The sequence below is a fragment of the Amblyomma mixtum genome, chromosome 4, assembly GCF_055824585.1.
Source record: "Amblyomma mixtum isolate Tamu chromosome 4, ASM5582458v1, whole genome shotgun sequence".
Taxonomy (NCBI): Eukaryota; Metazoa; Arthropoda; class Arachnida; order Ixodida; family Ixodidae; genus Amblyomma; species Amblyomma mixtum.
In genome coordinates this window covers 128459715-128484242 of record NC_143015.1, presented here as the reverse complement: position 1 = coordinate 128484242, position 24528 = coordinate 128459715, and the positions used below count along the sequence as shown (strand labels likewise).

The 24528-nt window shown below is 46.3% G+C and overlaps 1 protein-coding gene across 10 annotated transcripts in view; it reads left to right on the top strand.

Moving 5' to 3' along the window:
- The window catches only part of LOC149348194 (BAI1-associated protein 3-like), a 397925-nt gene that overhangs the window by 297119 nt on the left and 76278 nt on the right, over positions 1 to 24528 (top strand). For all 10 annotated transcript variants that reach the window (XM_089587980.1, XM_089587976.1, XM_089587979.1 and 7 more), the window contains 3 exons: positions 7609 to 7768; positions 17197 to 17406; positions 18520 to 18623. In XM_089587980.1, the coding sequence (XP_089444106.1) occupies positions 7609 to 7768; positions 17197 to 17406; positions 18520 to 18623 (474 nt within the window). The remainder of the gene's footprint in view (positions 1 to 7608; positions 7769 to 17196; positions 17407 to 18519; positions 18624 to 24528) is intronic.

Below are 24528 nucleotides of genomic sequence, written 5' to 3'. Positions count from 1 at the left end.
GTGAGGTCAAAGGAAACAAAAAACAAAGGAACCGGAGGCGAATAAAAATACTATCACAAGATCCAGAGACACATGTGCTCGGTTCCGTCAGAGACAATGAAAGTTATACGGAGAGGAAAAAGGGAATACTTTTGTTTTTCTTCTGTCACGTGACAAAGAAGGGAAGAAGGGTGGCGGCGATGGGAGGGAGAGGGAAGCAGCAGGGGGAGGCGAAAATTGAATTCACTTGTCTCGCGTCCTGCCAGCAGACGGCTGAGCTGTCGGGAGGTCGGCCATCGATCGGGCTTCGAGCGTCTTTCTTATTTTTCTTATTGCTTCGATCCAGTTTTCTTTCTTGCTTAGTCAATGCATGCGTCTATCACACACACGTGCACATACACATACTCGTACTGCCTGGTGCATAGCATTGGCGCTCGCGTTGAAAAAAAAAAATATAAAGAAAAAAATAATAAACAGTAAAAAAATAAACGGAAGTAAAATGCGGTAAAGGAAGTGTGGGAGAATTTAGAGTGAAATGGGAAGCTGGATGTGAGGCCGGTGTGAAGGAGAAGAGATGGAGAATAAAAAGTGTGGGAAACGAAAGCTAGGCTCGAAGCCCAACGTGGTGCAAAAGTTGGGATGAATTTGCTTCTCGAGAACAATTTTTTTTTTGCTCACGCTTTCCACCGCGTTAGAATAAACGGGGCAAAATACAAGCACGAGCTTTGTACTGCGCCCTCTCAGGTTTTTTTTTGTTTTCATTTCCTTTACACCGAGTGACAGGCGGACCGCTGATGAAGCAGACTGTTAAAAGTTGGAGTGCAATTTCTTGGTGTTGCGTGAAATTACGTGAAATCGAAGTGATGCGAGGAAGTTGAAGAAGAAATAGAAAGGCATTGCAATGTTCAATGTTGAGGAGCACGAAGTCACGAATCGTTATTGACGAAGTCAATCGAAGAACTGCTGTTTCTTTAGTTAGCCAGTTCGCAGCCAAGAGGCATAAACTGAGGCCTTAAGAACAGCACACTAAAAAAAAAAAAAGTTTTTGCATGGTGAATGAGAAAAAGGCCCTAGAGGTAAAATAAGCTGCAAATGCGGCGGGAATGTCTTAAAGAGATACATAGAGCTGGGGGAACTGTGAAGCACTAAACGAAGGCATTTTTCGAAACATTTTAAGGTTTGAATAAAATAAAAAATGAGAGAGGTAAAGATTTAGGAATATTTTGGCGTAGTGAGTGGTTAATGATGGGATTTGTTTAGCAGTGTTTTAACTCCTCGTTTTGCTTGGTGGCCAGTGTACTTAAGCCTTCGAGGTTTGTGCACATTCTTTATCAGAGGTATAACATGGCTGGTTGATAAAAATGGACTGGTGTTAATATTGGCCTAGCAGTTTATATTTATGCCTGAAATACTGGTTAAATAACTCATTTTCGCGCTTCTTGACAGCTGAAACATTCGCCATTCGCTTGAGCAAGCCCTGAAAGCTTGAAAAAAATTATTGCCATAGTTTAAAAGGTAAGAAAATTGCCCTGCAGCTGTAAATGTACAAACAAATAAATTTATCCTGAAAAGGACAGCCTCCGGCCCTTGTTTGGGGATATGGGATCGGTATAATCTCATTCTGGCTATCCGTAAAATTTAAGCCGCTACGATGGCTCTGTGGTTATGGTGCTGGGCTGCTAATCGAAAGACGCGGGTTCGATACCGGCCGCGGTGGTCGAATTTCAATGGAGACAAAGTTCTAGAGGCCCGTGTACTGTGCGATGTCAGTGCACGTTAAAGAACCCCAGGTGGTCGAAATTTCCGGGGTCCTTCACTACGGCATCCCTCATAGCCTGAGTCGCTTTGGTACGTTAAACCCTCATAAACCGTAAAATTTTTGAAACATCAGACCACACACGTTTTAAAACACCCTCGTTCGAATTCAGAGGGTGTTTCACTAAATTTGAACGGGGTTATAAAGAAACCCGCAACACCACAAACGACTCATACCAGCCGTACGTCATTCGAAACCACGTTGCGCAAGTGAAAGTATTTGAATGTTTTTCTTAACAGTATAAAGAATAATAACGATACTGTTTTTGTGGTGCATTTCAGACCGTGGTAATGCTTCTTGAGAAGTTAGGGTGCGTGTGGAAGCAACTGGCCTAGCTGTTCAGTACGATTACACGGTCAGTCATTCAATCGGCCAGACAGCAACGGCTCGTTGGTCGGTCGAGTCGACAAAACTCCACTCGGCTCGAAGAACCGCTGGCGCACTGCTTGGTCACCGTAGCGGTCTTGCGACCGAGGCCGGCCTCATTCCCTCCCCATGATCCAATTAATCCTGCACTGTTTTCAGCCCCAAACTGAGGGAGTTAGTGCTGAATGTCACCCCCACAGCCTCCCAATGCTTCATCCTTGTCATCTGTTGAAGCTATGGTAGCGGGATGAAGTCCTGACCGCGAAACTCGGAGGTGAAACTAGAAAAGAATGGACGAACGCTGCACGATGTCCGTGCAAGGTAAACAAAATAGAGCGATCGAAATTCATCCGGAGCCCTCCACTACGGCATCTTTCATAGCTGACATGCATCTTAAGGACGTTTAACATATCGTAGCGTAGCATATGGTGAAGAGAGGGTAAGCAGATGTCTTGATGATACACACAAAGTGAATAAGGAACGGGTAAGCCTCAGGATGCCTGCCAATGTTTCGACAAGAGGACTTGTCTTCATCTGGTCATAACGTAGCATATCGTAGGGATGTCAAACATTACAAATCGTAGCTTTGCAAAGTACAGGACAGCACAAAATAACATAACATAGCTGACGTAGATAATATAACGTAACTTAACAGAACCGGCATGACATGACGTAACATAACATAGCTGACGTAGATAACATAACGTAACCTAACAGAACCTGCATGACATAGCATAACATCGTCGACGTACATAACATAACGTAACCTAACATAACCTGCATGACATAATATAACATAGCTGACGTACAGCGAAGGTTGAATGAAAAGCGAACAGCGCGTGCCAACAGAACAAAGTATTTTACTTGTCTACTTTCAGCTGCATTGTGCAGCTACTCTGATCCATGTTTCTGGGTAAATTCTACGTAGTACGTATTCATAGACCGGATGTTAAGGAATATCTCGCGGCAAAGTAGAAAAGCACTGCATATGCCTGTTCTCGTTTCATTCCGCCCTGACTGTACATCTTCGGGACTTTAATCAAAACATACTGCAGCATAGGTAGCACGGCATAGCATCACATAACATAACATAACATAACATAACATAAACAAACAAACATAACATAACATAACTTAACATAACACAACACAACATAACATAGCACAACATAACATAAACTATCCGTGGTTCTTAGCTCCAGACTAATATCATAGTCGAAAATGTTGATTTAAGCCAGACTATAGTGCCGTAAAATTTGACCTGCGACCTAATGGTTCTCAAGTGTTCCTTTTATTCTTCGTAGCTTCCTTATCTGCATGTAGAAGGAGTTTGCCGTTTTATTGAGAATAACACAAAAACGCTGACTGTGTTTTGCGGTGTTGCTGCCTGTACTCGCCAAGAATGCGTCATTTAGGCGTGTGATGAGCGAGATGTTGCGGTCGATATTAATTAGCGGTGCACCGTAAATTTTCGACAGAATACCTCCTTTGTTGAGGAGGTCTTAATTCCTGTCGTTTTGCTTCACGCCCCGGTGCTCTTCAGCGCGATTTTTCTTCTTTATTCTTCATCCCAGCTGCGTTGCTCATGAAATGCGTTGGCTTCTCTTGGCTCGGGTTCCTCCTGCATGAGTGGCTCTTGTAGGCTTCCATCGGCTGCAGAAGCAGGTGAAGAAAAGCAAGAAAAAAAGAATAAAAGAACAGAGACCAGAAGGGACGGCACCATCGGGTCACTGAGGCGAAAACTAATTATTTTCCGGTAGACGGGACAGGAACAAAATGGCACACCACGACGGGCTCACAACGCACCTTCGCGTTTATCAAAACTTGAGATAGGTTCGCAAAGCTTGCGAAGGCTCCGCCAGAATCTTTCATTTTATTCGCTCCGCATCCGAACAAAGCCTCGAAAGAAAGAAAAGTAAGAAAGAAGAGAGAGAAAAGTTGGCGCTCCACTATTATTTATGCATCAGCGGCGCTGTTGGTGACGCGTCTTGGCTGGGCTCGCCTTGGATTCTGGTCGCGACGTGGCTTCCAGCTACACGCGCTGCGCGTAGCTGTTAGCGGCAGGGAGGAAATGAAAGAAGGGGGGAATGAAAGAAAGGAACGCCCCGCGTTCTGTCGTGCCTAAGCCGTTTTGTGCCGCGGTCCGGCAGAAACGATAGATATGCGTGCATGTTTTATGGAACGCCGCTGCTCCCGCCCACCGCTAGTGTAGTGCCTAGGCGGGGTCCGGCGGCGAAACAGACGAACGCGACGTTGGCGGCGCGTCGGTCTGCCTGGCGTGCTTTGTGTGTGCGTGCTTGCTTGCCTGTGTTTGTAAGGATGTCTGGATGGTGCGCATGTCGGGATACGAAAATAAGGCTTAGTAGTCGGCGGCCGTAACCACTGGGCTGTAACTAGTGCGGACGTGGTTCTTTCAAAGCCGATCAGGGCATCGTCTGCTCTTCTCCTTGCAGAAGATAAGCTGCACAAACTACGGAAATCTTGCGTCAGTTTGTGCTTCTGTAGTCTTTTTGTACATAGAGAAATGCTGCTCCGTTTTCTTCTTTTAGTAAATAGTTTTATTTTTCGCAAGCCCTCATTTTTCGAGATGCGACTGGCCTTTCGCTTCAGGTTTAAATATAACCTTGGAGATAACAATTCATTTTTCATTCTAGGTATAATTCGATTATTTGTCATTTTGGGGGCTGATGGGGAGGTTTGTTGTAGAGCAAAAGTAGCTTTGGTGCCGGAGGAATTTTGAATTTTATATTTCATAGTACTAAAACATATTTTCCCTGTGCTATGATTTTTTTCGTCCCACGGCAATGCGAGAAATCTGAGATGGCCTAAAGGACATGGAGAGAATCTAGCTTGTTCTATAAAGTGGAGGTAGCCTAAAAGCACCCAAGCGAAAGCTAGGCATAGGCAAAAAATGAGATGTTCGCGCTGAGAGACAAATGGGACGATGTCACGGGCAGTGTGAATAAGAGAGTTAAAGTAGCCGAAGAGTTCTACACGAATCTATACAGTAGCCAATGTAAGAATGGCGCTAAGGAGTCAGGCAGTATTGAACATCATGTGGAAATCCCGCCAGTAACGAAAGAGGAAGAAAGCCTTAGGAGCTATTCACGATTATATAATTTCATCTGGTAGTATGCTCTGCTAGAATGTGAATTCACTACTTTTCCTTCTCCGTATTTTTTGTTTTGTACAAATTCTAGCTCTGTGTCCCAAAATTTAAAAAATACTCCATTCCCTGTACATGAGTGCGTTTGTATCCGCTATGCACTCTGGCCAATCTCCCGCCGTGGGTATGCGCCATGAAGCCTGAGGGCATCATCATCATCATCAATGCAAAGGGGCAAAACAGGTGGTGAGGACCAGGTAACCGCAGATCTCTTGAAGGAAGATTGGGGGATTGTGTTAGGAATTGTAGCCATCCTATATACGCATTACCTTACGTTCTCGAGCGTACCAGAAATTTGGAAGAACGCTAACATTATCTTATGTAATGCCCTTATGTAATGCCCCTGAAAAGGGGTCTTTAAAGAAATAAAATTGATTGATTGATTGATTCATAAGAGAGAGGACCTCAAGGACTTGAGAAATTGAAAAAGTTCTTGAAAACACTAGAAATCAGGTGATAGAGAAATGCGCAGAATATACCAACCACTATTTATAGCCTTCATAGATTACGAGAAAGCATTTGACTTAGTCGAAACATCAGCAGTCAGACAGGCATTACGGAATGAACGTGTAGAAGAAACTTGTGTTAGACTACTGCAAGATATCTATAACATCTGTTCAACCTCCATAATCCTTCATAAAGACAGTGATAGAATTCCAACAAGGAAGTGTGTCATGTAGGGAGACACGATCTCGCCAATGCTATGCACCTCTTTACAAGAGATATTCAGAGACCTGGATTGGAAACAGTTTGAGATAAGAGTTAATGGAGAATACCCAAGTAATTTGCGATTCGCTTGTGACATTTTTTTGCTAAGTCACTCAGGGGATGAAATATCATGCATGATAAATGAGTTAGACAGGCAGAGCAGAACGGTGGGTCTAAAAATGAATATGCAAAAATAAATCATATTCAACCTTTTCGGCAAGGGAAGAGAAGTTTATGATTGTCAGCGAGACGCTGGAAGTGGAGAACTAAGTTGGGGAAAACAGTTTTTAATTTTTAAATCCAAGTTTTTTTCAGCAATAAATGCGTCTCTTGCTGTCGGAAGAACATCGGCATAGCCAGAAAAAGAATATAATCGATTTTAACTGGGAACACAAATCGGAAGGAGTTTTCTTCTGTGTTCCTTTAAGGGACGTGTTTTCCGAGGCGTGTGCTCCTCTCAATGTGTCACCGTGGTCACGTCGTCTACATGGGTGTGCGAACGGCTGCAAATGTGGCGGTGGTGTGTAGTGTCTTGCGTATTATAAACTTAGCTAACAGGCCTGCCTGCACTAGTTGCAGGTGCGACGAAACAACAGAACACGTAGTTTGCGTGTTTAGTGCCGATAGGCAATCTCTATGCTGTGCGCTGGATCGTCAGCGATCGCTAGCTCTGAAGGAATGCTGGACACAGTTCCGATTCTTGAGGGCTTGGAGTATGCTATGATTTAGCTGCGCGCAAAGGGCTTCCTTACGTCACATTCGATCTTCCCCTTAGTTGCCTTTCTCTATCACTTGATCCGGATGATGAGAGAGAAATAACTAGAAGAATAAGAATGGGGTGGACCGCATATGGCAGGTTCTCTTAGATCATTAATGTCAGTTTACGCATATCCCTCAAGAGAAAACTACACAATGGCTGTATCTTACCTGTAATCACCTATGGGGCAGAAACGTGGAGACCAACAAATAGGGTTCAGCTTAAGTTAAGTACAACGCAGCGAGCTATGGAAAGAAAAATGATAGGTGTAACGTTAAGAGATCGGAATCAGGTGGAGTGGGTGAGAGAAAAACGCGCGTTAATGATAGCCCAGTCGAAATCAAGAGGAAGAAATGAGCTTGGGCAGGGCATGTAATGCGAAGGCAAGATAACTGCTGGTCCTTAAGGGTAACGGAGTGGATTCCAAGAGAAGGCAAACGTAGCAGGGGACGGCAGAAAGTTAGGTGGGCGGATGAGATTAAGAAGTTTGCGGGGATACAGTGGCCGCAACTGGTGAAGGTCAGGGTTAGTTGGAGAGACATGGGAGAGGCCTTTGCCCTGCAGTGGGCGTAGTCAGGCTGATGATGATGATGATGATGATGATGATCATTCCTTCTTCTCTTCCCGCAGTGCAGGGTAGCAAAAGTTACATTCTTGCGGTTAACCTTCCCGGTTAACTTTCCCGCCTTTTCTTCTCCTCTCTCTCAGCACCCGGGAAAGGCGAGAAGTTCTTGAGCTTTTTTTTTTGTTTCTGTTCGCAACATGGAAAGCGGTGGACGATGCGATCATGGACCTTTCTCCCCTAATCTTTCGCAGGGACCACGACGACGAGAGCTCTGTGTTCGACGCCGCGCGCAAGCTGAACGAGGTGACCGGCTTCAAGGGCCTGGGGCGCTACTTCAAGCAGATCGCGCAGTCAGCGCGCTCCAGTGACACCGTGGACGACTTCCTCGGATGCGTCAACGTGCCGCTAGAGGTCAGTGCCCGTTCAACATAGTTAGCGCAGTAAAAACTTGTTAACTCGAACCTCCGGTTTATTTGAAGAGTACTTTGGCCCCGTCAAGATATATTAAGATGTCGCCGATCGGGTTCCTCCTAATTCGAACAATGCATAATTCGAATAAATGTTTGGCTTGCTTGAAGTTCGAATGATTGTGATTTGATTGTATTAATGAGTGGTTCTTTTGTATTAATAAGTTGGGAGGGGGGGGGGGTGACACCCTCACGCACGCACCACGGTGGTTTAAAAATACATCACCTTTGAAATGACGTCTCATACTTTCACTTTAATTCTGTTAGGTGCTCGGCTTTCCATAAAGAAAGAAACACGTCATAGGCGCACTGTGAAATCAAAAAACTGATTTGAAAAATTTAATTGACATGTTTTCTTATAGGCCATAACCCTAACGCTCACCCCCCGCCCCCCTCCCTCCTGTCTGCTATGCTTGCAAACGAAGTGTTGGTCGACAATGTTTGACCAAGAAAGGAAAGAAAGCGAAAAAAAAAAGTTTGCCTTTATAGCGTCGGCATGCGGATCGCATTCATATCGAGTAAAAACAGCTTGCAGTTTAGTACTTGCATATTTAATTCCATGCTGGGGCCGTGCATATTACCAGAAATCGTAAAATACTGTGCGCAGTGAAAATATGAGAGCGCTTTGGAGTGACTTCGACACGGCGCCGGTTCACGTCGCTGGTGTTGTTCCTGGCTGTGTGTATTTTGCGCCGCAAAATGAAGGCATTCCGAAAGAAAGGTGCAATTCTGTGCGAAGTTAGATTTCATTTTGCCCTGAATAGAATTCATGTCATGTCCATGTACTTTTCACGGCATTGGGATACAAGAACCTGTACTTAAACTGTTTTAGATACTTTAAGTTTCTCTCTTAAGCTTAAGTTAAGTTAAGCTTAAGTTAAGAACAACGCAACGAGCTATGGAAAGGAAAATGATAGGTGTAACGTTAAGAGATCGGAAGAGGGCGGAGTGGGTGAGGGAACAAACGCGGGTTAATGACATCTCAGTTGAAATCAAGAGGAAGAAATGGGCTTGGGCAGGGCATGTAATGCGAATGCAAGATAACCGCTGGTCCTTAAGGATAACGGAGTGGATTCCAAGAGAAAGCAAACGTAGCAGGGGACGGCAGAAAGTTAGGTGGGCGGATGAGATTAAGAAGTTTGCGGGGATACAGTGGCGGCAACTGACAAAGGACAGGGTTAATTGGAGAGACATGGGAGAGGCCCTTGCCCTGCAGTGGGTGTAGTCAGGCTGATGATGATGAAGTTTCTCTTGCGATCATGTTTAATCCGCCCATTGTCGCGTTTCCGAAAGTCTTCTTCCAAAGCTTTGATCTACTCTCGCCCAGAAACGGTTTTTTCGCCCAGCGCGTTTCAGCCAGCGCACTGGTAGAGAGCGCGCTTCAACGTTGAGCCCTGTCGTTAGTGCCGAGGGCCCCGTACCGAAGCCCTTTAAAAGGTCGGCACGTTTCTGACCTCGTTATTGCAAGGCTTCTGAGCTTTAACTCGTGACGTCTGCTTTGCATTTGCATCTGTTTAGGCGTTCCCAAAAAATCTCGCACTTGTAAGAACTCTTAGCTCCGAGGAAAGCCGCGGTCGGGTCTTTCTACCCAGAAACGAGCAAGAACGCAAGAAAAAGTAACCGCATGACATTTACTCGGAAAGGAAGCAAGGAAGCAATTGAAGCCATCGAGAAAGGCCCCGAGGGAATTTTGGCTCTTCTCAAGAATAAAAAAAAGTACCCGTATATCTCCCGTTCTCCGCGTAATGAAATATCGAGCGATACATTTAGGGACCATGCCCTGGTATTTCTGTCTCGTTATAATTACTGTTTCGATCATACGACTAGAGCGCTTCAGTCGTCCTTCTCAAATAACGCTTGTCTACTACATGCGAGGTTAATGATGATAATCATTTGATCGGTGAGAATACAGTAAACTTGTCTGTTTTAAGGCGGAAGCCTTTAATGCCTCTTTGTTGTAGAAATGAACTAGACCCTAAAAGGAATAAAAAATGTATTATTATTCTCACCTAATTAAGTGATCAGGCGCTGGTGGTGGTGGTGTGAAACTTTCATTAAAACAGCCTTTCTGTTCGGCGTTCAATACGTCCTGGGCCAAGGAGACGAGGGCACGTTGCAGTTTCAGGTCCCGGGAGGCGAGCCAGATGGGCCTCGGTGGGGGTGGCGGGAAAGGATAGGCGGGGGACTGGAATGGTGCGTGGCACTGTGTAAGGCAGTGTTCTATGTCTGGATATAGGTGTGGACAGTTTGGGCACTGAGGTGAGGAAGTGTACCGGTACAGATAAAGTTTGGCTGGGGTATGTAGGAGATTAAACTGTATTCGGAGTTTCAAGAATACTTTGAGGAATGCCATATAACGCAAAGAAATATGTCGTTAGTCTCACCCAGGTCTGTTGCGCCGCTTTTTTTTTCATCTTTGGTTCAAGTTACGTGCAACCCTCTGCATATATGCAGTGCCACAAGGGACAGGTGATTGAACCATGCAGGCGTCAGCTGGGCGAGAACCATCTTACGCAGCCTATATCACCAATAATGCTTCCTTGATATGTGTGTGATAACGAGCCCTCATTTCATCCCTTTGTCTGCTAAAACACATACATACATACATACATACATACACACACGCACGCACGCACACACGCGCGCGCGCGCGCGCGCACGCACACACACACACACACACACACACACACACACACACACACACACACACACACACACACACACACACACACACGCGCGCGCGCGCGCGCGCGCGCGCACGCACGCCCACACACGCACGCACGCATGCACACTTTTGTCTTTACACGACTTGCTTCTCCTGATATGCACTTGTTAGTAGTTAGTAGCCGTAACAGGTACCAGCCGGCTGATCGCAATGGTTTTCTTTGAGCAACATTCACTGCTATGTTCTTGACTTACATGACGTTAGACGGAAACCACGGCCGCTCAACCTTCAACCGCCTCGTTACTTGATGTGCACCTTCACCGCTAGACAAGAGTGTGCTGCGCAGTGCACTCTCTACAGGGGAAGCAAGGAAAATGAGGCGGAAGCTGGCAGGATGGGAATTTCCGCTGTTACGGTTGAAGAGAACCGACACCCACTGGCAGAATGCAGAACACTTCTTTACTGATCGTCCTTTCGACGCAGCGTTCTTTGTTTTCGATCCGACTCAGACTAGGGCATAAGTTTGGGAGTATTTTATGCGCGCTCGTTCAGTGGACCTTCACGGTTGCTCACCAGCGAGTAGCAGCACTTCTTTACAAGATGAACATGAAACCCCGTAGGAGGTTGTTTCAATATTTACTTCGTTAGTGGCTTGAATTACTCTCCGAACGTTGCATCCGTAGTTCACAGGATGTACAATGATACATAATCCGCGACTGAATCTTAACCTTTGGGGGCCTCGATTTTCCATTCTCTACATGGCATGCTGTTCTAATTTACTGGAGGAAATTGACCGCGGTTTCCATCATCTCCGACTGGTGCCATTGCCTGTCTCGTATCGCATAGTGAAAACTGGAACTTAGTGTGCAAGGTACAGTGTTTATTCTACGTTTCACTAGCACAGGGTTAAAGGAAATTCCACGCTTGATGTGGCTTTTCTCATAGACTGAGAAAGAAAGGTCGTGTTTCTATTCATGCTCGGCACTGAAAGTGCATAAAGTTTGCTTCCGCCCCAAGTTTACTTTCTATCCATTTTCTAGAGAGCCATTTCTTTATATGGGATAATGTCAAGGGAAGCCGGTCTTGTGCTGTGTTGTTTGTCATCCGTCACACACACGCACGTCCTTTAGGAGGAGCTTCTAGGAATCCTTATCACAAAAATCTCAAGAACACACGTGGCGCCACGCAGCTGAAAGAGGGTGTACTATTTGAGGTCTTCTAAGTACGCTTCGACAGGGGTGTCCTTGGCATAAGGGGGAGGCTGGCTGAGAGAAGCGCCTTTTTGCGCTGTGGAATCGCCTTTCTTTCAACGCCCTCTCTCCATCGCTTCAACGGCCTCTCTCCATCGCGGACCAATGTGCGAGAGGAGAGAGCGGAGACATTGCGAGAGGAGGACAGATGGGGAGAGGAGAAAACTCATTCGCCGACCGCGCCTCTGACATTTAAGCCGCTCTTTGCAGGCGAGAGCGCGCGCGCTGCCAAGCAGCCAACGGAGACCGCGGAACCGCTGACGTGAGAAGAAAACGGAAGAGTAAAATGAAGGAAAAAGAAAGCAGAGCAAATAAAGGAGATGGGAGAATGAGTGGGTAAACAACTCGAGCGCTGAGACGCGGCGAGCGCAAATGTCTTCCACCCGCTCGGATTCTTACGCCTGCTGTTGCGGTTGCTGATGTTCCAATTTTGCTCGGGCTTTTAGCTCCCCTACACTGTCCCCAATTCCTTTTTCTTGACTTTTTGCTATGCGTTTCCACTCATGACGCCTACTCGGGACAGCTGTTTCTGACGCGGCTATGCTGGAAGTCTTTTCGCTGTCGTACGGAAAAAAGTGTGGGAAGAAGAGGGGCAGTGAAAGGGAAGAGAGGGCCGTGGAGATGGGGAATAGGGGAGGCAAGAAAATGGCTGAGAGGTGAGTAGGGAGAAAGGCGGAAAGGGATTGAAGTAGGGATAGTGTGTGACTGTTATTGAGCCTGCGCTCTACTCAAGCCCGTCCGTGGGTACGGACAGTGAAAACAGGGGAGCCAGAGATAAGGCAAAGACAGACGGAACTGGCGTAGAGAAAGAAAGTTAAGTAAAGAGAGACGATGGGAGAGAGAGATAGAGGTTTCAGGGAAAGTCACTCAGCAAAAAGGAAAAAAAAAACCTGAAAGTATAGAGCGAGAAGCGGTGACACACGCGCAAAACGAAATAAGTACAGAAAGAACAAATGGAAGGGAGCGTCGTTGGATTAACGATGATCGATCGGCCTAGTTCGCGAGCGCGAGCGATACGCCGGGGCTGTTTTTGCGGACCCAAACTCCCTCTACCCCGCCTTCCCCAATCCCCACTTTTCTCCGTCCTAACGCACGGCGGCGGGGAACCCTGGCGTGCTTTCCTTCCCTAAAGCTTTTCTTTTTTCTGTTTTCACTACCCATAGGGAGAGGCGTCAGTACGTGTAGTTGCGTATCACTGCGCCGCTGCCGTCGTAGGTGTTTGTTGTTGCTGCTGCTGCAGGCGGTGAGTTTGTTGCTCGGTGCACTAGCTTCGAGCACCGTAAACGCACCGCCTGGTGCGACTCCCTCCCTGTACGGGACAGGCATCGGCCGTCGTCGTCGCTTGGAGGCAAGGTCAACGACGTTTCTGTCGCCCGTTCCCGGCCGCCGCGGTTGGTGGTGGCTTACGCGGCTGGTGTGATGGAGTGGTATTTTTGGGCCCGCGTCGATCGTGATACTCGTCTTGATGGGAACAAAAAAAGAGCAATAAAGAAACGCAGAAATAACGCTCCCATGGAAGCAAAAAAGAGCCAGAAAAAGGGACCGAAAGATGTCAGCAAATACGTGTCTTTATGGAGAGGAAGAAAACACAAGCAAAAAATTCAGGGGGCACTTTGGCTCTGTAAAGTGCTGCAAGGCGAAAGCGTTTCCTGGCGCACTGTTCGTTTTTATTTATTATTATTTTTTTATATGTTTTATTTTTTATTTTTGCTCCTTTTCTTATTTTTATTGTTTTTTATTTCCATATCTTTGTATTTTTTATTTTTGTTTATTTTCTTATTTTTACTTCTATTTTCTCTTTTTTATTTTACTATTTTTATTTTATTTATGAAACCCATGCTTTCACTACATGCGCCTTTATTCATGCTTGAACCTTGAGCCTACGTGGCGGAGTGGTAGCGTCTACGCTTCAAATGCCAAAGGCCCTGGTTCGGTTCCCACCCTCGGCGCAGTACCTTTTAAGCAGTGACGCCGAAAGGCGGACAGATCTGCCGACACGGCTGCCGACGCGTCTGCTAACGACAGTATGAGGCATTAAAGGCTTTCGCCTTAAAATGGTGAGAAGCAAATGAAAACGAGGCAGGGACGGGCAACTCTAGGCGTCGCGTGCCTAGGCTTTGCCTGCGCCGCAGATGTTACCAAGCGCATTGGACTAGCGGGAGGTGAAACAGTGGTCGTTTGCTAATGCTTCGAAGCGCTGGTAGCGACTGACTTGCGAGAGGAATGAAGTTGTGTATCAAATTTGTTTTGTTTGGTGGTCAGTGCATGCGGAGAGTTTAATGGGCGTGAAAGACTGATTGCTTGTGTTTAGTGGCGACGAGCTCCTCTGGTTTGGTGGAATGCCGTATTAGTGACGAGTGATGCTGTCGAAAGGCGCGGCTGAATGGAGCTGACGAACAGGTAGGGAATAGGGACGCGCTTGATGTCAGTGTTTATGTCGTCTACCACGAAAACATTGCGCATGTTTTCAGGAATTTTTTTCATGGAATGTGTGCACAATAACCTTTCAGAATTTTAGCGATCGTCGGCGTTAGAGAAGTGGCAGGGATGTTTCTACGGCGAAAAGACGTTTCCTTTTTTTTTTTTGCAGCGTCAGCTGTTTTGTGCTTCCCAGTCGAACAAAAAAAAAAACACGACACTGTCGTTCTCAAAATACGACAATATATTTTGTCGTCCTGTCTATGCGACAGTACTGCGAAATCGTCTATTGTCTCAAACGAGAGAACTGGTTTGTGGCAGCAAGGGACTGCTCAGTACAATAGAAAATTTTGTTGTTACTGCAAGGCCAAGAACAAAGCTTTGTGTTGTGGTTTACGATAGGTTTTTTTTTTCGCAGAGACTGCGTCGTGCAGACGAAATGACGTCACAGTCACGTGAACAGCCGCGGAAGCCATCGTCTCTATCGCGCGCACCATGTTGTCGCGTCACGACTGCATTATCTAGTAACCGAGGCCGGAGTCACATGAAATATGGATAACTCGTGAACCATTTAAGCCCTTGATATATGACTGTAATCCCATTACACAACATGAGACACTTAACAACTGATGCTGTAATTCGTGTCACCAATAGATGAACGTCCCTTCATTTTTGTTTTTCTCTTTTGACGCACTAACACGAGAAGCTTTCCGTTCTATGAACAAGATTTCCAGATTTGCTATATGGCTTGACCATTGTTTCCAAAATGATGCATTTACGTGTACAGACACCGGAAATGAGCGACGCACTGTGTTTTTGATGCCACTCCTTTATTTTGTCAATAAAAAGATAGAAATCAGTTTTGAAAGTAGAAATAGTGATATGACTGTCGCACTATGAACTGATGGCTCAAACACCCCGCAAAATCAGGGGAAGGTTTAAAGGGAGAGAAAAGAAGAAGGGAGATAATAACTGCAGAAAAAACATGCGGCGTGAAGTATGCACGGATGGATGGCTCCTACCGACTTTCCCAGGGTTGATATGCGTGTTGCCGTATGCATCAATCATGGGCACACCGTAGTTGACCCAGCATGGTTCCGCCATATTATTATGCACCAGCCAGGGAGCTTTCGTTGCTTGCTAGGAAACGGCATGTTTGAGCCGACTCACGCTAGATAATAAAGTGCTTGAATTCTCCTTCCCGCTTCTGCTGTTTGAAGTTAGGAGCCATTCTAGTCAGCTGCAAAATCTGCGACGACAAAACGCGCAATCTGTTTCCGTTGTTGGCCTGTTCCAACATTCGGTAAAAACCACCGGCTATATCGACTCATCGAAACGTGCAGCGCGGGACGGCCCTCAATCGCCGGGCAAGGTCTAGCTCACTCGAGCATGCTATACCTCGGTGCTTTGTTGTAGCTCACAAACGCCGGCGTCACGGTCACGGAGAGGCCTTCGAAGCTTGCGACAAAAAACGAAAGTAGTAGTGACCGCCTAGGTGCTTTTGTGTCGCTTTAATCTTTATTCGTGGTATCCTGTTTTGGTAAGTCGCTGCAGCGTGCACAAACGGTTTCAGTGCGGAAATCAATCGTGACGTTTAGCGCTCTTAAACATGCTGACGTTTCTTGAGAAATTAATTGGGAACGGAAAGAAATTAATGTCACCTGGCCTTGACTGACTATGTGCTCAGCTCACGTGGAGGTTAGATGGGTCTTACTGATTACGCAGGCCCTTTGACGCCACATTTTCTAAGTCGTCAAAGCAGAAAATACGCACAGAAAGCTCGCGGCAATTTACTTGGTATTGTATACTACAAGAATACCACAGATAAACCCCACCTCCAGGTCTTTGGGGAAAAGGCTGACTTTGCTTTCATCGATCAAACTGCTATAACGTAGATGCGAAAGTAACTCTCTAGGATATACGGGCACCAGGGCAAAGTCTAGGTTTACAACTACTACTGCTACTGCTACTACTACTACAAATTTTTCCTCTCGCAGTGCGCGAGTGGAACAAACTTGATCCAATAATTGCACAACAAAGCTCGCCTGAAAAGTTTACCCAGCTTGTAGAAGAAGCGCTATTGTGGCCAAACGCAGAGTAAAACTATTGTATGATATCTGTGTTATTATTACATTGATCATTTTGCTTTCATTGTTTGGTGCTGAATTACTTGCATGTATTTTATGATCCTAATTTTTACAAATTGTGTACTTACCATTGTTATTTATGTATTTTGAAACACAGTAAGTTTTCTGTGTTGCCTCTTGAATTCCTTGTACATATATTTTGACACGTCCTGTATTAATGTAACCAGTCGATTGTGTCGCTCTCTCTGGTATAATTCTTTGTTGATAATACTGTAAAATTGTTTTTCTGTAGCCACCCCTGTTACAATCCCTCTGGGGATTGACAGTATGTTTAAATAAAAAAAAAATACTACTACTGATTTATTCACAAATGAAAATTGGGTCACTGACCAAGTCGAAAGATGAAAAATGACGTTTCGGGTCCCATACGGGGCCCTTGTTCACAATAAGGCTGCCACAGAAGAAGGGATGGTTATATACGCTTCAGAATCTTCTCCAATTTTCATTTGTGAATAAATCATGCTTTGCCCTGAGCAGACGGTGTTCCGTCGAACCTTGGACTAAATACTACTATTACTATATGCTGCTGCTACTACTACTACTACTACTACTACTACTACTACTACTACTACTACTACTACTACTACTACTACTACTACTACAATTAGTACGGCTATACTAGCTACTAATGCTTTAAGTTGGGCTATTTGGTAGTCGGTATCACTGTATCACTGTAGTTGGTATTACGTTTCGATACTAGCTAGTCAGACAAACCAGCCACTGTCTGGACCTTTCTTTTATGTGCACTGGAGAATTATAGGGAAATCAATCAATCAATCAATCAACGAAAGAAAGAACGAACGAGTGAATGAGCCAGCACACTAGTGTAAAGCTACTCATACAAGACCATCTTTTCCAAGCTGAGCTCACACCACCCCTGCTTTCCTTGCAGGACATCCCGTCCTCGGGTGTGGACCGGTGGTTCCCGCTGCAGGGCCGCTCTAACCGGTCCACCATACAGGGCCAGATTAGGCTTAAGCTGAGCCTGGGCACCCGAGAGGACCGAGGCCTGGCAGCCTCCATCGACGACAACTGGAAAGAGGTCGTCGAGCACCAGGAGCTGCTCTGGATTTTCATCGAGCACGAGCTCAGGCACCTGGAGGTATGTACGCTGCGAGCCCGACCGATGTGCTGCACCTGCTTTCCTCGGTGCTTCACTTCGTCTAAAGACTATTTTGACGGTTTGTTGGTTGGTTTATGGCATTTAAGAAACTAAAGCGACTCAGGCTATGAGGAACGCCGTAGGGACAAGAGCATAACTGTGAAAATGCTTGGCCCCACTAGCGTAAATGCCCGCAGAGTCATGGGGGTGGAGGAATCGTGTCAATTGGGTAAGAGGGTGGGAGGAGTAGGAGAGGAGGACAAGGCGGGAGAGAAGAGATGAGTAGGAGAGAAGTAGGGGTAGAGGGAGTCAAGGAACAGGCACACGTTTTACCCCTACTGTGTCCGCCCCCTCCTCCCTCTCTCAGTGGGATGAGTGGTACAACAGGACTGGTAAATCGGTAAAAGAGGTATAGAGAAACAACTGGAGCGGGCATAATTCCGCACCGTAGGCATTTTATAAAAATGGACATCAATAAAAGAAAGGAAGAAAAGAAAGGATGGAAGAAAGAAAGAAAGAAGGAAAGAAGGAAAGAAAGGAAAAAAGAAGGAAGGGAAGGAAGAAAGAAAGAAAGAGAGGAAGAAAGAAAGAAAGGAAGAAAGAAAGGAAGAAAGAAAGAAAGGAAGAAAGAAATAAAGAAAGGAAGAAAGAAAGAAAGAAGGAAAGAAAGAAAGAAAGTAAGAAAGAAAGAAAATGATCGAAAGGGAAGCTCTGTGCGCTAGAGGCTCAGTGTTTAGGGTGAGGGATCAGGTGTTGCAGTGCGTCGCAGGAGGAAGGCATGTCAGGTGCGGCACATGCGGACAGTGATGGTTGATTTGATTTGATTAGTAGTAGCAGAATAACTTTCGTAATACGAAACCTGATCTCGTATTCGCACCAGGAATTACGTGATCGCCCACTCACCAATGACTAGGTAGCATTTCCGCCTGCACCTGCCGGTGAGTAATACTGCCCCATTTGAAGGGTTGTGATTCAAGTGGAAGTAGGCCGTACAGAGCAGGAGGCAAAGTTGCATTACTGTTGTTACGACGTCCTCGGCACAGTGGTGGGCGAAAAGTCATTTACCTCATTTCTTTCCGCAAAACTGTTTTTTTCCTCATCTATTGCTTGCAGTGTCCCACCTACGAGTGGGCGGGAGACCTTCCGGCTCCGGCTCTCACCATCCTCCAACAGCATGCGATCCAGGGAGACATCACGGAGCTACAGCAGGCCATTTGGTGAGTGCATAATGCCGAGAAAGGCTTGCTTCTCTACGTTCACATTTCAGTCGTCATGCATTTCTAACTGCGCTCCCAGTTAACGCGTTGCAGTTTTCTTATCGCGGAAACCCGATATTGAGCTGCGAAGTTGCCGCAGATCGCGCCTTTCTAGTCTTGTCCCCAGGCTGCCGATCTAAGAAAATAAATGTTATGAGCAGAGCGCCGCGCTTAAGGCACGAAAAGCAACCACTACGGTTAACTTGAACACGTGTGCGGGTATCCCGAAAACGGAATTACGGCGTGTGTAAATACAATAGAATTCAATACAATTTGATACCTTCACTCAAATACAGACTTTTGAGTAAATATCATAAAAGAAAGGCGAAGGGCAGAAAGGGATGGTAAAAGATTGGTAAATTGGTTTTTGAGGAAAGGAAATGGCACAGTATCTCTCTCGCATATATCGGCGGACACCTGAATCGCGCCGTAAGGCAACGGAGGAAGGTGGGAGTGAAAGAAGGAAGAGAGAAAGAGGTGCCGTAGTGGAGGTCCCCGGAATAATTTCGACCACCTGGGGATCTTTAACGGGCACTGACATCGCACAGTACACGGGTGCCTCTTGCGTTTCGCCTCCATCGAAACGCGACCGCCGCAGTCGGGTTCGAACCCGGGTACTCCAGCTCGGTAGACGAGCGCCTTACCACTGAGCCACCGCGGCGGGGAGAACGGATGAGATTTATGTGATGGCTGGGCTACCAATTTATTCCTCACCTTATAACAGGCGGCCTGACGCTGGCGCCTTCAAGTACAGCGCCGTGCCGTCAGGAAGCATCACTCATCTCCGAGGAAAACTAGCTCTCCTTTCAAAATTAGCTGAGCTTCTTTAAAAGAGAAAGGGGCCAGATAGCCAGTTGCCTAGGGTAGGCCGATTTGCTGGCGGCACTGCGGACGACACGTGTGGTGGCTTTCTCTGTGATCCGCGGTTAGAGACCCGACAAAGCTGCGCGGCTTGGGGAGCCATCAGCGGTCGTCTAGGCAACGCTCCTTTTCCTTCTCCTTCTCAACCTCTGCCTCCCTATCTACTTGTGCTTGCTCGCGAGGACTTTGACGCCCGAGTGGATTTGTGCTCCTTCTGAGCCGAGACAACGACCTAAATTGTTAGCAGCGAGCAAAAACTGCGAAAAAGAAACTGCCTCGGCTCTGTACTGGCTCGCCACAACGCGGTTTGTGCGTTGCGAGGCTCTTGAAAGCCGCTGAATGCGATAAGGAAAAGCCTCCTTTGAGTCCCTCAGCACGGCGGCTCCAATTTCACTGGCTCTGAGCAGAGCACGCCTCGGTGTAGTTGCTTGGATCGTGGTCTTATATGGAAGCTTACTTTCGTGGTTTTCGTCCGTGTGTCGCTTACTTGCCAGGGACAGCGTAGGACTCCAAGACCGCTTTTGTTTTGGCAGTGCCTTCTGATTTCTGTTTTAATCGCGCTGTTCTTAAGGTGATGCCTTGCTTTTCTACTCTCTATATGGTAGTATAGTTTGAGTTTTATGTTATCGGTATTTCTGCCGCAATTTCGGCAGATGCCAAGAAATCGTTGCAGTTCCAGGGTGCCTGCCTGCAAGCGCTTGAAAAGCGTTCTCCGTGATGTCCTAAGCACTGCGCCATTTACAGGTGACAACGTGGTTTGTTTTACAAACGAATAAAACTAAAACCGCAGCATGAAACGGCACTGTTTTAGGCGCAGCTTCGTAGTGTCATTGTTGTCAGGGATTTCTGGAAGAATACTTTGAGGAGTTCCCGGATGCTGCAGCCTGTTATTTTTCTTTACCTTCATTTCCTGTCAGCATCCTTCCTTTCGTCTGTGTTCGTCCCGTAAAGTGGAGCTCGCAATAAGCATCATGCACAACCAATTGTGCCTGTCCTCGGCCTCATAGCTTTAATTTTATCTTTTTCTTTCACTTTCTTTATGCTTGTTTCTTCTCAATGAAAGGAAAATTTCTAAGAAACACGAAAGATTTAGCTGCGGAATGCTACTCGGGAAAGGTACAGGGCTGGTCAAAATATCCCAGGCCATGGGGTCTGCCTTTGAGCATTAAAGACAGGGTCTTAAGAACCCTGTAAATCTACCAAGGTTATCAGAGTTCAGAATGATGTTTCGCCTACAGCGTACGTATATAGTGAGCTTCGGGGGTGTCGAAACTGCGCCCCTGCTGCTGCAGCCCTGCGCGAAACCCAGTGACGTCACGCGGAGCGCAGGTGGCCGCTGACGTCACGCGGAGGCGCAGGTGGCAGGTGGCGCAGGTGGCCGCCGCCGCCGTCCCAAGAGAAGGTTCGTTCGCAAGGCGTTGCGAGAACGCGTGAGTGACGGCGGCGGCCATAGAAGTGGCAGCCATCCTCGCTTCCGTTTGACCTTTCGCCGCAGCCGTACGCAGTGCACATTTCAAAGGAGGGATATATAAGGCGCGATTGCCCATAGAACAGGCGCAGACACTCACCATGGAAGGAGAAGAAGAAGCAACAGTCGGACGGCGCAGAAACGTCGATCCAGAAGTGGTAGCTTGGGAGTTAGTTGAAAGGCAGCGAGAGCTTTTCGCTTATCCAAGCTTAACCTTAGCTAAGCCATAGCCAATTTTTGTAAGACCGTATATATGAGCCATATATATGTATGAACATATACATGGCCACATATATAGACAATTTCCTTATGACATATATGACCCCCCATAATGACGGTCGCATTATTTGTGAACACCGCTCAACACTTTTTAGTGCGCCTGTCTTAGACAAAAGCTGAAAAGGGGGCGCGCTGCTCCTTTCTTTCATCTGAGGCTATATATGCGCTAAATTTATACGCCTGTTATCAATGCCTCCGCTTCTGGAGCTGCTTCACCGCGCTTGCGATGATCTTACTGATTTTTTCTTGAGCTGACCAGGAAAAAGAACCTTGAGACGAAGGATTAAGGAAAATAAAATAAGATAGAAAGGGCTGTGGAGCCGCTTGGGAGCGGGGAAGAATGGGAAAAAGTGGAAAGAAGGAACCAACTGGTGGAAGGAGGGCTCAGCGTGTATAGAGTTCCGGAAAAAATGGGCGGCCTTAAGAGCGGAAGTTTTTCGCTACGTTTGTATATACATGCAGTCGCTTCCTGAACCAGCTAGATTACAGCAACCGTCGGAAAGAAGGAAAACTTCGAGAGAGATGACAAGAAAGAAAAAATTGGTGAAAAAAAATGACCTTAGTCGTCATGCTTTTTTTGTAGTTTTCTATATTTTTAGCGCGTGTATGTGTGGATCATCGTTCGCATAAAAAAAGAATGAAAATGCACGGCCCGGTGACGGAGAGAAAATGCGTTGCTCGCTTCACCGGCGCTGAAGAGAATTTACATGGCTCATCTGCTACCGCGAAGAGACATGGAAGAAAGTATAAAAGAAAGTTTCGGTAGGTTTGCACACTTTTTTGGTTTGTTTCTTTCCTTAAAACACCAAGATTTTGCGATATATAATTTGCACACATAACCCCGAAATTATTCGAAGTAATTTGCGAGTTGCCGGGTGATTCATGACAGAGATGGATATCGCCCTTTTCTTGTGCACCAGATGGAGGCGGCAGAGGCGAACACAAAGCGCGAATAGTGGCTCTGCTGTGAACTTGGAAGGCACATTTACAAAATATATTTGCTATGCCTGTCTTCACACAATTAATAGAGCTCTCGTTTCGAATGATAAGCTGCCGTGGAACACAGAGACTGCGGGAAGCCCCAGAATTTTTTTTTGTTTTAGCCCTGCTTGCGTTTGAATAGCCCCTACCCGCTTTATTTCAGCGTGTTAATGCAGTGCTGGCAAATGAATACACCCGTGGGGGGGAGGTTGTATGAAATGGTAATTGCGGAACACACTCTAAAAGAACTATCTCATTCAGAAAACGCACATAAGGACGCTTAAGAGTGAGCGCAACTGATGTAGGAATGCATTCTGAGCGTTTCCCTTAGAAGCCCCTGTATTTCCTCTAGTATATGATCTTATTATTCGCATGGAACTTCTTCCTCTTGTTAATCTTTGTTTTCTTCCAAGCTCACCTGGATGACTTACATAATGTGCCCTCGTGCCTAAGCAGCAATGCATGCAATGTACTGTATCAAAGATATAGCTGGTCTGTAGTGTAGTTAGCCGGGTGAATTTTTCATTGTGGACGCAGGAACGTTGACGGGATATGTGGGCGTAAAATTAGGTGAAAATCTAGTGTCCGAACCCTACAGCGCATTTCTACACTAATACCACGCGGATGGCTTAGCACAAGGTTGCTGTAACAGAGAGGAGGAGACGTTGGCACTAGGATGAAATTCTTATCAAAACAAGGAAACAAAGGAAGAACAGGATCACAGCTTCAGCACCTTGTATTTCCTCCAGCTTTTCTTTTTGCGTCAGCGCTATTTCTCTTTATGACGTCATTACACGCACCGAGCAGCCTAAGCACGTGTTTTATTGACGAAGCAAGCATGTGCTACGCAAGCGGACATCATTCACCGCAAAGCAGTGAGCTAACTACACAACTACAGGAAAAACTTTCCGTACAAAGCGCTAACTAGGAGTACTAGTATTCGTAAAAGTTCACCGCGAACGAGCGAGGCAGCGCGAATTCGAGCCAAGCTAAGTTCGCTATACACTCTTCCCCAACACCTGATGCCGTACACACAGTGGGCAATGAGACGGGGATTAGGTGGTTAATCCCCCCAGGGAAAAGGTCGGGCTACCGCTGTCTACCGGCTACAATTTGCGGTGCGATGCGAGAGTGGCGGTTTCGCGCCGCATGGTGCCGGATTTGGCGAAGATTAATTCGACGCCGCCCACAGCGCCGTGCGCTTTGGGGACATGAATCATTGAGGAGAAGAGAGAGGGAGGAATAGGCTTTAGCGCTGGCTCCGAAGGTGAACTGAAGCCCGACGTTCGAACCGGATGCAATCGCACTGCGCGGGAAAGCAGCTTTACGCGCACAGCTTGATCATTTCTGATCTCCTCTATGAGATAGAAGAGAGAAGTTTCACGTTACAAGCTTTACGAGATGCTTTTTAACGGCGTAAAATGCATTAGCGCTCATGTTGTAATATGTCGTGACAACAAACGTTTTCATTTGCCTGGTGAGAAATCATTTGTTGTCATACGAAAGGGTTACGTAAAGTAATTCGAAAATAAGTCCTCTTAGAGAGACCACTGATACTTGGAAAACTAGGAGTTGAAGGCACACACTCACCTGAGTCTCATATCAGAACTACTATAAAATGTGGATGCGTTCACATTAAAAGAGAATTTTACAGTTCTAATTCTGATGCCTAGCTTTAATTTGTTTAGCACGGAGCGTCTTGAAATTTATATCCATTTGTGAAGCCAGTTATAAAGCTCTTGCCATTCGAGGCGCAGTATTTCTGAGAAGTAACTAAACATGGTCAAATGTTTAGGGGACTCCCCCAAGGTGGTGTAGATATGTAATAAAGGAGTAAATACTCAACGACGCCCACTCAAGCGCAGCTATAAGGCTGCAAAGAAAGCTATACAGCTTTCTCAGAAACTTCGCAGTTAAAGAAAAATTCGTCCTGGTCTGGGGTTCCTTCCCTTTCGAAGCCGTATGGCTGCGCTTGGGTGGATGTCGTTGAGTAATTACTCCCTTATTAGTAACTAAATGTGACGCCAAACAAGTTACGTTGACACATGGTAACCAAAAGAGCTTAAATGGCGCGCGTACGGGACACGGTACTGAACAAACTTCTGCGGTCTTGGAAACGAACATGGCGTATTTCTTCCTTCCCTTTTGTAGCCGTATAGCTGCGCTTGGGTGGATGTCGTTGAGTAATGACTCCCTTATTAATAATTAAATCTGATGCGAAACAAGCTACGTTGACGCATGGTAACCAAAAGAGCTTAACATGGCGCGCGTACCGGG